A 17,935-nucleotide genomic window follows, 5' to 3' on the forward strand; every position below is an offset into this window, starting at 1 on the left:
TCTAACCTGTCTCGTTCATTCTACTTCTCTCTATATTTCTTTACCTTAATCTCTTAACTTTTCAGGACTAACTATATCTTTTGTTTATCACCTAAATTTCATCATTTCTGAATAAATTGGGGGACAAGTTAGTCTAACCGCTAATCATCCTGCATCAATTAGGCTTCTAACTTCTTCACGGCCTTTCCTTTCCCATAGTCACTGGGCATTCTAATCTTCTCGGTTCCTTATTTCCTCTCCCTTTGTTTTTCTTTGGCTCTTTCCATCTACTAACATTTCTGCTCTTTTATGAGTTTTGTTATGAATTGAATATGTATGCTTGGGCATCCAACTTAATTATTTCGAAAGCTATGAGTTTTAGGTATTTATCTTTCTCCAATGTCTGCACATTTCTTTACCTGAGGATTTGATAAATTAAATTCATTATCTTTTCTTTTCTCTATCCATTATTGGGCACATACTGACTTTTCTTGTGTCTCAAATACAGGAGATGAAATGACACGAGTTTTTTGGAAGTCCATAAAGGATAAGGTAATTCTTCTTGTAGCATTCTTATATTTCTTATTCCTGTTTTTTATTTTAACTAGATTTGGTGTTCTACAGCTTATTTTCCCTTTTCTAGAGCTGGATATTAAGTATTTTGACCTTGGTCTCCCTAACCGTGATTCCACTGATGATAAAGTTACGATAGAAAGTGCTGAAGCTACTCTAAAGTAAGTGCTAATTATTTTTTTATGGAATTTTTTTTAATATGGTAAGTTTCTTTGAGGTCAACTTTTCTAAACACTATAGATGTTGGTAAGTATTACAGCAGAGAATGAAAATTTATTATTGCAAGGTACAATTTTTTTTCTGCTAATTCTTTTTTTTAAGCTTCAGCCAGTGCTTCAAGGAAGATCATTTGCTTCTCGATTTCTATGTTTTCTGAAAATTCACCTGTCAGTTCCTCATATGTCATTGTGTTCTTTTTCTGTCCTGTTTTATAGGTACAATGTTGCAATTAAGTGTGCAACTATCACCCCAGGTATGCCTTATACTAATCATGCAGTAATCATGCAGTTATCTTAGAGAATGTGCTAATGGATTCTTGGTAATTATTTTTAAATATCAATAATCTTACAAAATTCTATGACTTGTGATAGATGAGGCACGTGTTAAGGAGTTCAACTTGAAAAATATGTGGAAGAGCCCAAATGGAACAATTCGAAACATTTTGAATGGTTGATAAACCTCTCCTAACGGTATCTTTTCCTGCTATTCCTTCAGGATTCTGGACTAATAGTGAATCTGTTTGTCTTCTATGAAGTGCAGGCACAGTTTTTAGAGAACCAATTATCTGCAGAAATGTCCCTCGGCTGGTGCCAAGTATGTAGTGTTTGCTTAATGCATTTATTCTTTGCCATTACTACTATAAATAGGCTAAAATGAATCTCCTTTTCAGGTTGGACCAAGCCAATCTGCATAGGAAGGCATGCTTTTGGCGATCAGTACCGAGCAACTGATATCATTATTGGAGAACCTGGGAATCTTAAATTAATATTTGGTAAAAGTTCCATATCCAGTAGATAGAATGTTGTCAGCTCAAGTAACCTGTGTAAGCCTTTAAAATTATATTTTAGGCTTGGAACTAAGGTGTAAACCAAAGGGTTATTTTGGTTTTTTGTGTGAGCAAGTTGGTAGGGTCAAGTTAGAATTTTATTCTGTTTCATAGCATTCCCGTTCTTTTAATTGGAATATAAGTAGGAGCTGTAGCAACTCAGAGATCATGCCAGAAATTCAAATTCTCTCTCCTCTCTTGAATCTGAATTTTCTCTCTCTAAAGTCTCCTCTCTTCTTCTGTTATTCTCCCAAATCCTACACAGTCCATTGCTGTGAGTCAACTCGTTAGTGCTAAATGACCAAGGCTCTTGATAAAGTAGCATCAGAGGAGCTGGATTCCTCGGCAACGCAAGCTTCTATGGCCGCGATGATGAGATCCAAAGGGAAATCGGTGTTTGCTGAGCAGCATCGATTCCAACAACTAGATGAGTCAGTCAAGAATGTCCAATAGAGGCTAATGGAATTGATGACCGAAATGTTCGAGTCACAAAAGCACCATCGTCAACAGTTTGATCAGATTGTGGTCATTCTGTGCGACAATGTGTGTGTAACCAAATCGAACAGTCAGGTAACTCCACAACCAACTACTACTCAGTTTGATAAAGGAGTATTGCCTACACTAATGTTGCATGAGGCCAGAGGAAGTAGTAACCAGGGCCATGTGCAAAACGTTAATAACTCTTCGCTACCCAAAGTTGAGATACCTATGTTCGAAGGTACCAACCCAAGAGCTTGGGTTAGGAGGTGCCTTAAATATAATTTGTGAATAGAACTCCTGATGATCAGATTATGGAAAGTACATCTATGTTCTTGGGAGAAGTTGATTTGTAGTACCGGGGGTGGTTAGCTGAGAACAAGGAGTTAGAATTGGAAGTATTTGGTGAGGATTTATGAAGTCGATTTGGAAGGGCTGATAGAAGGGATTTCATGGAAGAGTTGAATGAGCTTGTTTAGGTGGGTACGATTCTAGAGTATTTTAAACAGTTTAAACATTTCAGAGCGCTTATGTTAATCGATAATGCTACTTTGTCAGAGTGACTCTTTATCTCTCTAACTTCATTAGTGATGTAAAACCAGAACTAAGGTCTATGATTAGATTGTTGGAGCCTCAATCCTTGAATTAAGCCTTTGGACGGGCCTTGTTGCAGGAACTGTCAATAATTGAAATTGTTAAAAGTCAGAATTTCGGTGGAAAGAGCTCATCTTACTCCTGTCCAAATTGGACAGCCACAAATAGCTGGTCAAATGAGAAAAACAAGTACAAGCCTCAACACCTAGTTTCCAGAAGGAGGTGGAGGTTAAAAGGAGTCCCTCAGCTTGTTTCCAGTATGGAGGTAGATACTTTCCTGGTCAACTTTGTAGGACCAAAAACATTATGGCGGTAGAGGAAACAGAAGAAGCTGAAGAAATCGATGATGGTGGACCTGAGGACTTTGGATTGATTGAGATGGAAGAAAATATTGGCACCTTATTCCTTTAGGCCTTGGAAGGGGTTGTTGTGGGTGGTACCTTCAATATTAGAGGAGTGTTGGAAGTACAACACATGGTAATACTTCCTAGAAAATGGTATCCCATCCTTTTCTTGATGGAAACATCGCGAAGTTCATCAAGAATAAGTTCATGAGTGAGAAGCTGCATAAGGTGATGGTAGTCAACGGAAAAAAGATTACTAGTAGGGAGGAGAGCCCCAAGGTGGCTTGGGTAATGCAAGGTTATGTTTCCATTATATTTTCAGGATTATTGGACTTAGAGGCTATTATGTGACACCGGGTGGATTTGATGAAACAGTATAGTCCGATGGTGTTTGATTTCACCAAGTCTACAGTAAAGTTCACTTACGAAGGTATGAAAGTTTTCCTGAATGGAGCGGAGTGCACAAACAAGGTAGTTAGCACAATTGAAGGTGGTGTGAAGAGGGTCATTAAAAAGAATAATCTATTGATGATGGAGTTGTTTCTATGTGATGGTCACATAATTGAAAACAGAAGACCAGTCTCAAGTAGTTGAGGGCCCCGGAAACAGATAAGAATTAGGAGCAATCTAGGTCGCAATTAAACAGCTACAGCGGCATCTTTGAGGAGCCTGAAGGCCTCCTTCCAATCGGCCTTATGATCATGCCATCTAATTGATATCCAACCACATTCCAATCAATATAAGGTCATATCGCTATGCTTTGTTCCAAAAAAATGAGATAGAGAGGCAAGTTCTGGAAATGCTAGAAGATTGATAATCTAGCTTAGTAACAATTGATTCTCGTCTGGTTTTGTTGGTCAAGAGGAAAGATGGAAGTTGAAGATTTTATGCCGACTACAGTGAACTCAATTCTCTCACTGCAAAGGATAAATTTCAAATTCCAATCATTGATGACTTATTAGATGAACTTGGTGGAACTTTAGTTTTTTCTAAGATCAATCTAAAGGCAAGCTATCACCAAATTAAAATGAGGGAGGACATACATAAGACCTGCCTTTAGAACACATAATGGGCACTTTGAATTCAAAGTGATGAATTTGGATTAACTAACGCACTAGCAACATTTCAAGCCCCGATGAATCGTGTTTTCCGGGATTGCCTTTGGATATTTGTGCCGATATTTTTTGGTGACATTCTAATTATAGCCTCAATGACCAAGAGCACTTTGAGCAATTGGAAAAAATATTGACCTTGCTATGAAAACACCAATTGTTTGCCAAGTAATTCTTTCTTGCAGCATCAAATAGAGTATTTAGGCACCTTATTTCTCAACTGGGTATCAGAATAGATCCAAGAAAGTCTTACAGTCAGCTGGTTGCAGCTCAAATTTGTGAAGGCTCTGCAGGTTTTCTTAGCCTAACTCGCAAGTTTATCTCCAACTATGGTGTCATTAGTAAGCCTTTCACAAACCCACTCAAAAAGGAGGCTTTCCATAGACTAAGGAAGCTATACAAGTATTTCAGCAACTCAGGGAAGCTATGACCAATAGTCCAGTCCTGCTTCTCTCCAATTTCACAAAACAATTCACTGTAAAAGCAGATGCAAGTGGATGAGGTATAGGAGCAGTACTAATGCAAAAAGAGTGGCAATTGCCTTCATCAGGAAGGCCCTGTGCTTGCGTAATCAAGAAAGACCAATCTATGAAAGGGAGTTTATTACGGTCTTGTGTCTAGTTTTAAATGGCCCACTACTCAGAAGGAGCTCAGCTGATCAAAGAAACCTCAAATATTTTCTAGAATAGAAGGCCACTTCCATGACACAACAAAAGGGTGTATTTGTAACACCCAGCTCATTATTGTGCTTAATTTGTATTTAAAAAATTCTAATTATTCGGGACTTAAGGCCACACTGAACTCATTTATTTTATTCCGCAGTTTATTATCGTAATTCGTAAATTATGCCGATGTTTATTTATTTTAATTTTATTTAATTTTAATTTTATCTAATTTTATTATATAATCGTCTTTTTTAAAAATAAATGATTTTTAAGAAATAAAATCTAGAAAACAGGGGGAAAAAATCCCACGAGAAAAATCCCTCGGGAATGGGCTGCCTGCGGGGGCGCGACAGGCACAGGACATGCGCACAGTGCACACATCCCATTGCGCGCAGTGCGAAGGACAGACCTATGCATGCGTCTTGTCGCGCATAGGAAGGACCCATCTGTGCGCGGACAGGCAGGCGACACACTGTGCGCGGGCCATCCGCACAGCAGGCCTGCGTGGATAGGCCTACGCGCTTGGGGCCTGCGTGCACGTAGGCCAACTCTTGCGCGCGACAGGGTAGCCCGGTGCCTGCAGGCTAGGCCTGCAACACGCGTGCCGAACGGGTGAGGCCACTGCCGCCTCGGGTAGTGTGCCGCCTTGGTCTTGTGGTGCCGCCGTCGGTGGAGATCTTTCTCTGTTTTTCATGCCAAGCATCTTTTTACTCTCTCTCTTCACCGGATTTTGCCACTTGGCGCAAATCCAAAAGCTCCCGTTTTCCATAAATAGGAGTCTTTCCTCCCATTTTCTCCACACAACCATTCTTTCACCTTTCAAGAGTTAGTGAGAAAGAGAGGAGAGAAAGAAGAGAAGAACTATGTAGAAGAAATTATTAAGATTTCGGTAAAAAATTTAGTATTTATTTAAACGTCTTAAATGGTGTTTTTAAACAAAAAGAAAAGATTAAATTGATAATTCTGTGATTTTTCCTGTTTTGCATGTTTTGTGTAGACTTAATAAATTGAATTATTCTTGATTTCAAGCATGCTATGTGAGTCGTAAACACTTGATGATTTGCATGTAATTAAAATAATATGAAACCGGTAAGGTTATCTGAAAAATAAAAATAACAAAAAAAAAAGGTGGAATGAAGCATGAATAGTCCGAAATATGTATCTGTTTTGACATGTATAACGTATCAAATATTTCGTTAGACTTTTTATCTTTGAGGGGTATCTGCTTCCCTATCCCCATCCCCATCCAGGGTATTTATTTTTCCCCTTCCCCATCTAGTTTGGAAAGACGTAAGAGGGCCGCTCCCTATGCACGTCGGCGTACCCTTTAGCGAGAATGGTAACATGAATATCTGTTAAGGGTTACCTTTGCCTAAATACTGTCGTGACTGTAGAATATCTGATAAGACCACTATGGTTGGTACGGCCGTCGTCAGAGATCGTACCATAGTTTGGTAAACCAGAAATGTGTTTAAGCAAATTGTCGTTATCTGTATCTGATCTGCTCATTCCACATGGGTAGTTGAAAATCTGTATTTACTCTTAGAGATGGAAGTTGTAACGATTTCGCGAAACATGATACGAAAATATGAGCATTTCATGATTTATTTGATTTTCTCTATTGTCAGATATGTTATGTGTTTTACCTTAATGGTTGTGAGTATAACGTGATGTTTTTCTTTAAATAAATAAATTGTTTTCACAAGGCAAGTTAGGAATACGATGTAACCTAATGGTAAATATATATGTTATAATTAATCACCTTTTAAAACTTTACAATGTTATCTAAATACTGTTTTCCTTATTAAACATATGAAACTCACTCTTTCCATTCCCTCCAGATGAGAAAGATAGTGAGGAACCGTCAGTTGACCTGCCCATTGAAGTTTATGAGGATCCCGTGGATTTATAAACCTTAAGTGCATGATCATTTCTGCACTCTGATGAATCCAATAGTATAATGATAGAAGTAACCATTTTTTGTATTTTGACATTGTATTTTGCAGTTACTTCTGGTTTTAGTTATATATATGTAATCAGAACATATATATTTGTAAGAGATTTGTATTAATTTGCTCTGCTATATATAAATTTTATCATGCACTCGTAATTTATTTCTATATCTGACACACTCATGCCTTAATTAGCATTTGGGATGTTACAGATGGTATCAAAGCAGTTACACGGATCAAATCTCTTACAACTGAAAAAATAAGTAGAAAGACCCTTAGGATATCTAGGAAGAATGAGTTTTCTTTTCCAAATTAGACTACCAACTCGTGTCTTCCTTTCTTTTATAGGAATGACGCGAGGAAGACCTTTCGTAGAGCATACTGAAAGACTCGAGACCCAGGATCATCCAATCAGGGCTCAGTTTGCCGAACTCTTTCGAGCTGTTCAAAGATTGCCGCTGCCGTAGGACAAAATCTTGTCAACCCTTGTCAACCCCTTGCTCCAGAATACCGAACAGTTAAGAGGTCCATTTCTCATTACATAGTAGAGTATAGGAAGCTTAACCCGCCACACTTTGAAGGCAACCCTAACCTCTTAATAGCCGAAGTCTGGATTCTGCAAATAAAAAAACTTTTCTCTGTTCTAGACCTCATTGAGGAACAAAAGGTTCCCCTATCAGCCTTTATGCTAAACGGTGAAGCAAAACACTGGTAGAGATTTAAGAAAGAAGTCTTGCCTACCCCTACCACCTGGAAAGTTTTCATGGATATATTCTTTGATAACTTTTTTTCCGCCTATGTCCGAGAAAAAAATGAGGAATTCCAGGATCTTTGCCAAGGAAATTTAACGGTTGCCCAATATGCAGCCCGTTTTATCCAACTGTTTAGCTTCGCCCCTCTAATGGTCACCCCCCGAAAGTCGAAAAGTTAGCAAGTTTCTAAAAAGTATCCGTGCTAATGTCTATGATCAGGTTGTGATGCTGAGAGTCAACTCGTACGAGGAGGTGCTAGAGTATGCCCAGTTGGCCGAATACCTCATTTCGGCCAAACACCAACGCATTGCCCGAGTCTGTACCCAACAACAACAACCCCAACAGTTTAGAAAAAAATTGCCTAATCCAGTAAGTAGCCACCCCGATAAACGAACCCGAGTTGCCTTTCCCCTTACCTTGCCTCCACCTACTGGACAACCTGCCCGACATTTCCAGTCCTGTCAGCATTGTGGTTGCTTGCATGGTGACCTACTCTGTCGGCGTATCAATCATGTCTGTTATCGATGTGGAAGCACCCAACACCTTATAAAGGACTGCTCCTAGCGACCAAAGGACGTGGCTAGCCCTATAGCCCAGAGTCGTGTGTACCACCTAGATGAATCAGGTGTTCTCCCCATTCCCGTTCTTATCAAAGGTATGCTTTCTATTTATGATATTTCTGCTAAGACTTTGATCGATACAAGTGCTACTCACTCTTTTATTTTCTGTACATTTGCTTGTAAACTTGATATTAGGCTAAAACCTTTTGCGGAAATATTAACGGTAGAGACTCCCTTTAAGAGATTATTAGAAACGCACTATGTATATAAAGATTGCAAAATAAAGGCTTTAGGGATAGAAGTATTTGTGAACTTGATACTATTAGATTTCTCAGGATCTGATGTGATATTAAGAATGGACTTGGTAGAAAAATATGGAGCAATAATTGATTGTGAAAGTAAAATTGTAACCTTACAATTTCCGAAAAAGAAATAAAATCTATTGTTATTATTTTTTTTAACAATTGATTAAACAGGAATATAGGTGTTGATCCTGCTGTGTGTTTCGTACCGATTGTTTGCAATTTTCTGGAAGTTTTTTCCATCAAACTTCCTGGTCTACCTCCCCGCGAGTCGTGGAATTTCTAATTGAACTGCTATCTGAAATCCAACCGATCTCGAAGCCCGTCTATCGTATGAGTTGTTCTGAGCTAGCAGAGTTAGAAAATTGTTTTTCCGAACTGATTGCCCGGAAGTTTATCCGCCCTAGTTATTCTTCTTAGGGCACTCCAATATTGTTCGTGAAAAAGGAGGATGGTTTACTCAGACTTTGCGTGAATTACCAGGAACTTAATCGAGTAACGGTTAAAAGTAAGTACTCTTTACCTCGAATCGATGACCTCTTTGACTAATTGCAAGGAGGTACGGTCTTCTTCAATATCGATCTCAGAAGGGATATCACCAGCTGAGAGTCAAAGAGGAAGATATTCCGAAGACTGCTTTCTGGTGTAGGTACAGTTTGTACGAGTTCAGATTAATGCCGTTCGGGTTAACCGATACTCCTGCAGCCTTCATGGACCTTATGAGTAGAGTCTTCTGGCACGCACTAGATCAGTACGTCATCGTATTTATTAACGATATCTTAGTATACTCTAAGAGCCTGGAGGAATATGTAGTACACTTGTTTGAAGTGTTGGAGACCTTTCGCCGGAAACAACTGTATGTTAAACTTAGCAAATGTTCCTTCTAGTTGGATCGCGTTTTCTTTCTCGGTCATGTAATTTCAAATGAAGGAGTTTTTGTGGATCCATCTAAGGTTGAAACAGTAATCAACTGGAATCTACCCACCAATGTGGTCAAAGTACGTAGTTTCCTTGGTTTGACAGGTTACTATCGGTGATTCATCGACGGATTTTCTAAAATTGCTGCTCTATTGACTCGACTCACCCGAAAGGGCGTGTCATTTGTCTAGAATCATGAATGTGGTGAAAAATTTATGGAATTGAAGCGTCGTCTTACCTCTGCTCTGGTATTAATTCTCCCTGATAACACTAGAAGGTTTCAGGTCTACTGCGATGCATCTTATATTGACTTAAGGTGCATTTTGATGCAGTATGGTAGAGTGGTCGTTTATGGATCCCGACAGTTGAAATCGCATGAACAAAATTACTATACTCACAACCTGGAATTGGCAGCCATTATCTTTACTCTGAGAATATGGTGTCATTACCTGTTTGGTCAAACTTTCGAGATTTACACCACACTGCGCGCGACAGGCGCAGGACGTGCGCACAGTGCGCACGTCCCATCGCACACAGAGCGGAGGACAGGCTTGCGTGTGCGTCTTGTCACACGCAGGTAGGACCCGTCTGCGCGTGTCACATCGTGCGCGGACAGGCAGGCACCGCACACTATGTGCAAGCGCGGCGCCCCAGCGCGCAAGCCAGCTCCTCCACGATTGCCCGGCACCTGCAGGCTAGGCCTGCAACGCGCGCCAGGTGAGTGAGGCACATGCTGCCTCAGGTAGTGTGCCACCGCCCACCTTGGGCAGCATGCCGCCGCTTGTGTTGCCGCCGCCAATGGAGGAAGTCTTTCTCCTCCGTTTTTCGTGCCAAACATCTTTTTACTCTCTCTCTCCCTTAGATTTCGCCACTTGGCGCAAATCCTACAACTCCAGTTTTCTATAAATAGGGGTCCTTCCTCCCATTTTCTCCACACTTCCATTCTTTCACCTTTCAAAAGTTAAAGAGAAAGAGAGAGAAAGAAAGTGATCTAAAGAGAGAGGGAGATGAAGAAAAGAAGAACGGTGTAGAAGAAATTATCAAGATTTCGGTGAGAAATTTAGTATTTCTTTAAACGTTTTAAGGGGTATTTTTAAACCAAAAAAAATATTAAATTGATAATTTTGTGATTTTACCTGTTTTGCATGCTTTGTGTTTGTAGACTTAATAAGTTGAATTGTTCTTGATTTCAAGCATACTATGTGAGTGATAAACATTTGATAATTTACATGTAATTAAAATAATATGAAACCGATAAGATTATCTGAAAAATAAAAATAACAAAAAAAAGAAAGAAAAAAATGAAATGAAGCATGAATTGTTCGAAGTATGTATCTATATTGACATGCATAACGCATCAAGTGTCTCGTTGAAGTTTTTATCTTTGAGGGGTATCTGTTCTCCTATCCTAATCCGGGGTATCTGTTTTCTCCCTCCCTCATCTGATCTGAAAATACGTAAGAGAATCGCTTTTTGTGGATGACACCGTACTCTCTGACGAGACTGGTGACGCAAATATCTGTTAGGGGTCACTTTTGATTAAGTATTGTCGTGACCATAAAATATCTGATAGGACCATTATGCTTGGTACGGCCATGATCATAGATCGTGCTATGGTTTGGCAAGCCGGAAATATGTCTGAGCAAATTACTGTTATCTGTATATGATCTTGTCATTCCACATGGGTAGTCAGAAATCTGTATCTACTTTTAGATATGGAAGTTGTAACGACTTTTCGAAGCATGATATAAAAATCTAAGCATTTCATAATTTATTTGATTTTCTCTATTGTTTGATATACTGTGTGTTTTATTTTGATTGTTGGCTATAACGTGATGTTTTTCTTTAATAAATATATTGTTTTCATAAGGCAAAATAGGTTTACAGCGTAACCAAATGGTAAGTGTTTATGTTAAAATAATTCACCTTTTAAAAGTTTACGATGTTATCTAAATACTGTTTTGTTTACTGAGCATATGAAAGTCACTCTTTCCATGTTCCCCCCAGATTAGGAAGATAATGAGAAACCATCAGCTGACCTAACCATTGAAGTTTATGAGGATCCTATAGATCCGCAAAACTTGAGTGTATGATCGTTCCCGCACTCTGACGAGTCCAATAATATAATGAAAGAAGTGGCTCTCTTTTATATTTTGACATTATATTTTGCAGCCACTTCTAGCCTCAGTTATATATATATATATATATATATATATAATTTGAACTCATATATTTGTAAGGGATTTGTATTAATTTGCTCCGCTGTATATAATTTTTATCCTGTACTCGTAATTCTGTTTCTATATCTAACACCCATATGCCTTAATTAGCATTTGAGATGTCATAGTATTCAACTTATTGTGTCTAGACTATACGATCTAGTACAAGAAGGAAATTGAAAATAGGGTGGCAGATGCACTTTCTAAAAGATCGGAGGATGTGGATCAGACTAAACTGTGGGTGTCAGTCACATCGGCTACACATTCATGGCTATCGGAAGTTGCTGCTAGCTACAAGAGTGACTCATCATTGTTAAGTATCATGGATGAATTACTAATCAAAACGAACAACGGGCCTCCCTTCAGTTTGAAAAATGGAATTCTCAGGTATAAGGATCAAACTGCTATAGAGTCCAACACGGATTTGAGGAACAATATCCTGTACTAATGTCACAACTTATGAACGCCTTAGTAAAATTTCTTTTGGTCGGGGGCCAAGTAACAGGTGGCATAATGAGTAAAATATTGTGAGACCTACCAAAGGTGTAAAACATAGAGGGTCCCTGTACCTTGCTTATTGCAACCATTGGCTGTACCAGTTCCAGCTTAGACCCATCTGTCCCTAGATTTCATTGTTGTCAACTGGTTTACTAAATACGGTTATTTCATTGCTCTAAGGTACCCGTTCACAGTTCAAGGGGTGGCCACAGGTGTTAGTTTGGTTTTCACAAGCCTATTTGAAAGAGTTAATGAAGCTGCTGAGGAACACACTTCAGTTTAGTTCCCTCACTTGCAAAAGGACGGGCAAATGGAGCAACCCAACCAATGTTTTGAAATGTACTCAGGATGCTTGGCGCATCAAGAGCCAAAGGCTTGGGCCAAATGGTCAAATGGCTCACTCTAGCAGAATGGTGGTACAACACTACTTACATCCTAGCTTGAAGATGTTCCCTTTTCAGACCTTATATGGATGTGCTCCACCTCATTTCTTAGGAGCAGTGGATGTCCGGACGCCCTCTCAATCAATGGAATATTATTTGTCAGAGTGTCCAAAGATAAGTGGGGGAATTCATTAGCAACTACTGAATGCTCAGCATGAACAATATTCCATTTAGAGAGTAGTTTTAGTTTTCTTTTTCTCATTTCTAAGTATCCTTATCAATTTCATGTATTATTCCTTCAACATACTAGCATGAACAATATTCAGTTTATTCTTTTTTCAGAAATGAAATAAAATTTATTAACTGTCTTTTTGTTTCATGTGAAAGAAGTAACTAATGCTTGTTATCGAGTAACTAAAATTTTTGAGGAAAAAAAAAATTAATAGATGCAAAAGGAAAATTGTTTTCCAAAATGGCAACCAAATGAAGCCATAAATTCTTTCAACTTGAGGGGAGTGCTATGTGTGTTTTTGTGTTCCGAAATCTTTTACATACTAGTCTAATAATCTGACCTTGATCAGTTAAGACATCGCATGAATCATTATGCATTGTAAATAGGTTAGTATTGTATACTTGAGTTATAGATTTTGATTTTGTGAAGTCATTTTGTTTACAACCCATAATATACCAAATAGGGAAGTGATGTGGTCTTATTAGATGTAATCTACTCAATAGCATGTTGGAGCAAGTAATATATAAATATATGAATTGGTGCTGTAAATAGGGACTGGATCCCATTTCATTGGCTCACTATGGAGCTCTTGTGCCTCTTGAGCCAATAGTCTCTTCAGATGAGGGGAATAAAATTATTGTTGTCTCCTAAACTTTAAGTGAAAAATAGTAGAATGATTATTTATTTATTTCTCTTGTTGTTTATGTAATTTCTTAATTTCTATTATTTCACATGTATTTGTCTTATCTATGCAATGGCAATGTTTGCAGTTCCTGATGGATACAGTGAGAAGACTGAGTTAGAGGTTTTCAAATTTACTGGTAATGGAGGTGTTGCCTTGTCTATGTATAACACTGATGAGGTACAGACTCTGAAAGAGTTTTCTTTATTATTTTATATTTTAGCCCATTATCAGTTTAAGTGCAAGTAAAAGTCATTGATTTGTACTTTTATCTACTTGAGTCTGTAGTCTATTCATGCGTTTGCTGAGGTATCAATGAACACTGCTTACCAGAAGAATTGGCCACTTTACCTTAGCACTAAAAATACCATCCTTAAAAAATATGATGGAAGGTACTTATTCTACATAAATTCCTTTTACTTTACATTTCGCATTCATATGGCCCCTTTCTTCTTACCGATAATCTTCATAATGCCTACATACTCTTTTACTCAATTGTGGTGGAAAAATTTATGTAAGCTTGCACGACTTTTATGGGTTCAGCTCATGGACCTCTTTCCCTTCCCCCAATTTTAACTCTTCTTCTATGTAAAAGATGTTTTCTAGCCCCATCTTGTATTGATATTTGTCTTTTATATCTGGTGTTGATGCTTTTTTATTCTCTTAAGATTCAAAGACATCTTCCAGGAAGTCTATGAAACAAAATGGAAATCCAAATTTGAGGCAGCAGGGATATGGTGAGATATGTTACAGATCCTGGGACGTATATACTCTGTGCAGTTTGGTTAATTTGTGCCTAATCCACATTGCTGCACTGCAGGTATGAGCATCGTCTTATTGACGATATGGTTGCCTATGCCTTGAAAAGTGAAGGGGGTTATGTATGGGCATGCAAGAATTATGATGGAGATGTACAGAGTGATTTTTTAGCCCAAGGTTTTAACTTGTGACAAGATCCATGCATTACTTCATTTTATTTTCTAGTTGCTATTTACTAGATTCCTTTACTTGAGTTCTATTTATGGGTCTTTGCACTAGGAAATCTGGTGAAAAACTTGCACGTCCTAGAATTTCTTCCTTTTTGACCTATTGCTAACAAGTGTTAAGGCTTCTTAGAGAGCTCTTCAATCTCATAAATAAAAGAGCAAATAATTTTTCCTGGAATTCTGTCTTCTTCGGATTGTATTCTAATGTTATACAAGAGAAGACAACTGCTCTTAAGATATAGTTAGTTAGCTTCTCTTGCTGGAAGTAACTAAATCCAATCTATAGGAACTGGTCCAATCAGCACACCACCCTCAGAGGAAAGAGCAGCAGCACCTCTGGTTCATCACTTTTCTCCAACTGAAGCAGCTGCTTCTATTGATGGCCAAAGGAATATCGTTCATCATAGTTGGAACAAAATCTTTTTTGGCTCCCATCTTATAGTCCAATCATTGACAATTTTTTGACAATTGGAGGGTGTCCACTGAGAAGACAAACCAGAACCTAATTGGTGCCTGACACCGAGCATTGAAGGCTGTTGAAGATCTCCTCTATGTTCATACAAGCGTGACAAAATCATGGCAGTTATCACGGGGTTTCCTGCAACTCCACTTCAATCACAATTTACTCCTGTAGACTGTTAATGGAAATTTGCTCTTCTTAGTCAGGAGTGAGTTGACATTCCTGTCTTAACTTGGATAATTTGCCACGCTTATTTTGACTGGAGGCCAAACTGCAGATTGCAATAACTTTTAAGTTCTTCTGATGATAACTCTGGCTGTCTCTCTTAGATTTCAGAAAGCAGAGTTGCGAATCATCATCAAGATGGAAGGACACAAAACCACCTGATTCCTCTGTGGCTGTCCCTTGATTGCAAAAGAAATATCATCATCTGTTGCATCTCAATGGATTCATGGTACCACCATAATATGGAAAGTCCAATTTTGAATATCAAGGAACAAATGGACCAGCATCAACAGCCTCACCATGCTGCTATCTGATGCCATGATTGAGTCTGCTATCTCCTTGATCATGATACTGGGGCGTGGTCTAGATGCATGTTGGCTAAGTGCCTAACTGATTGGCAAATTCTTGGTATTTAGGCTCCAAGGCAGCCTGATCATTTTCTCACTTCAATTTGTCTGGATCACACTCTTGCCTTTCTCTAGCCTGATCCTCTCGATACAGTTTGAGAAAAGACTCCAATTGTTGCTGGAAATAAGATACCAAAATGTTGGGCCCATCTACTCTAGACCTCATTATAGATCTTTGCACTGGGAAACCTAGTGAAGAACTTGCATTCTTAGTAGAATTTCTTCTTTTTGACATTGTAAATGGCCGGGCAAGTGTTTGTTAGATAGAACCCTTCAGTGTCATAAATAAGAACGAAATAAATATTTCTGGACATTCTGCATGACTTCTTCAGATCAGTATTTTGAATAAAAGAGATTACAGCTGCTCCAGAGGAGGAGTTAACTTCCCATGTCAGACGTAACTAATTCCTACATCTCTAGTATATGAAAATGAGAATTCATCCTAACTTCTCTACTCTTAAGAATTCATTAAAAAACTAAATAAAACAATTACATAGCTGAATGAAACTTAAACAATGAAAAGCTAAGGGCTAGTTGGAGAGAACCCTTCAATCTCATAAACAAAGAACTAGATTCTTCTGAATATTTTGCCTTTCTTCTTCAATTAAGTGTTTTGGTCTTACACGAGAATTCTCCTAAGGAATGATTAGGCTCTGATTGGTGCGTGAAAGCACTTTCTACTTTTCATTTTTCTAATTAATAGTGTAATGCATGTTTTTATTTAAAAAGTATGTAAAATGTGTACGTTTGTAGAATAATCAGAGTAAAAATGAGAATAATATTCTAGAAACACTAAAATTATTTTAAAATTCTCTAATTCTATCGTTCATTTTCAGTTTTATCTTCTTCATTCTTAACTATCTTATATGTTTCTTGTGAATAAAATACATATGAAAATGTAGAAAATTAAAATAAAAGAAATGTTTTCATATGCACGACGAAGTCTTACTTTCTCTTGTTGGAAGTAATTGAATTCCCACATCTATAGGAACTGAACATTAAAACTTATCCTAACTTCTCTATTCTTAGGAGTTTATTACATGACTAAATAAAAGAATTACATAACTAATAAAATTTTAACAATCCTGGGGCCTTTTTCAGTCATGGGTCCCACCTCTGCCTTTTAGGCAATGTGTCATTCTGTTCTTGATTCATAACACTGTTTTTGTCCGGATATATACGTTAGAGTTCATTGTTTGATTGGTGTTTTTATTTGTAGGATTTGGATCTCTTGGTTTGATGACGTCAGTTCTGGTATTGAAAACAACATTTTTACTTCAACTTTTCCCCGTTTAGGTCCTTTCTGATTGTATTTTTGATACATGATATGTTGGGTTGAGTTCCAGGTGTGTCCAGATGGGAAGACCATAGAATCTGAAGCAGCGCATGGGACAGTTACCCGCCATTACCGGGTTCATCAGAACGGAGGCGAAACCAGCACAAACAGCATAGCATCCATTTTTGCTTGGTCACGGGGTCTTTCACATAGGTAACAAATTCATGTAGACTGTCCGATGCACCAATGAATTTCCTCGCTATTTAATATCTTTAAGTTTTCATATTTGATTTTCTTTGAATGATCACGTAAAAAGTAGAAAACTGATTATAACAATGTTATCAGGGCCAAGTTGGATGGTAATGCCAGACTGTTGGATTTTACTGAGAAACTGGAATCAGCCTGTATTAGTACTGTTGAATCTGGGAAGATGACTAAAGATCTAGCACTTCTGATTCATGGCCCTAAGTACGTAAAGTTAGAAGTGCATTTATTTGCTAACGATATTGTTATATAGTTTATCTGTAAAAGTTATGGTTGTTTACTGTTTAGTACTTCCAATTTCTTTGCAGGGTTACTAGAGCTCACTATCTTAATACTGAAGAGTTTATCGATGCAGTAGCTGAAGAGCTGAGGGAAAGGTTGTCTACAAAAGCAAAGTTATAAAATCTTCAAGGACTCCAGCTTGGGTTTATGCTTTACAGGAATGCTTATACACTATTTGGCACTACCCTTCTATGATATGCTCCCCAGCCCTATGGTTCTACTTTTTTTGTTGGGTTAAATTCTATATTATGTAATGATTTAAATGTTTATATTATGTAATGATTTAAATGTTATGTAATGACTCAAATCTTATGGCGTTGTTTTTTTCAATATAAATATGTAAAGAATTTTGTTTAGATAATTCTCTATGTCCTATGTATACATACAGAAAATGGAAAACATAATAATAGAAGATATATATATAAATACATTATAAACATTGGAACCAAAACACTTCATCTTCTGAATCCATTAAAATATATAAACTCATCAAACTAAATTCATAAAATCTCATCTATAAAGTATACATCTGAATCCATACTACTATGCCATTATCACTGGCATAGTTTAAAACTTAAAATATACATATCATATTTTACAACTAAATAGATAAAATCACACATGTTAAGATCAAAAATTAATAGTGTTATTATTCTCCACATATTCATGGTGGCACAACTTAAAATTTATTGTTCCCCACATATTTCCTGTGGAATTTTAACTATAGTTTGTTAAAACTACCTTTGTG

General features: G+C 37.7%; 1 protein-coding gene across 1 annotated transcript in view; it reads left to right on the plus strand.

Moving 5' to 3' along the window:
• Positions 1–17,548, plus strand: part of LOC110809613 (isocitrate dehydrogenase [NADP]-like) — a 32,508-nt gene extending 14,960 nt beyond the window's left edge. The window contains exons 2-15 of the mRNA XM_088213395.1: positions 488–531; positions 604–713; positions 987–1,024; positions 1,143–1,220; positions 1,312–1,365; positions 1,442–1,543; positions 13,376–13,467; positions 13,576–13,679; positions 13,956–14,024; positions 14,108–14,223; positions 16,585–16,619; positions 16,712–16,854; positions 16,987–17,109; positions 17,214–17,548. Of these exons, the coding sequence (XP_088069521.1) occupies positions 488–531; positions 604–713; positions 987–1,024; positions 1,143–1,220; positions 1,312–1,365; positions 1,442–1,543; positions 13,376–13,467; positions 13,576–13,679; positions 13,956–14,024; positions 14,108–14,223; positions 16,585–16,619; positions 16,712–16,854; positions 16,987–17,109; positions 17,214–17,307 (1,202 nt within the window). The 3' untranslated portion in view covers positions 17,308–17,548. The remainder of the gene's footprint in view (positions 1–487; positions 532–603; positions 714–986; positions 1,025–1,142; positions 1,221–1,311; positions 1,366–1,441; positions 1,544–13,375; positions 13,468–13,575; positions 13,680–13,955; positions 14,025–14,107; positions 14,224–16,584; positions 16,620–16,711; positions 16,855–16,986; positions 17,110–17,213) is intronic.
• Positions 17,549–17,935: the final 387 nt, after the last annotated feature.

The sequence above is a fragment of the Carica papaya genome, chromosome 2, assembly GCF_054855325.1.
Source record: "Carica papaya isolate Zhongbai chromosome 2, ASM5485532v1, whole genome shotgun sequence".
NCBI classification, from domain to species: Eukaryota; Viridiplantae; Streptophyta; class Magnoliopsida; order Brassicales; family Caricaceae; genus Carica; species Carica papaya.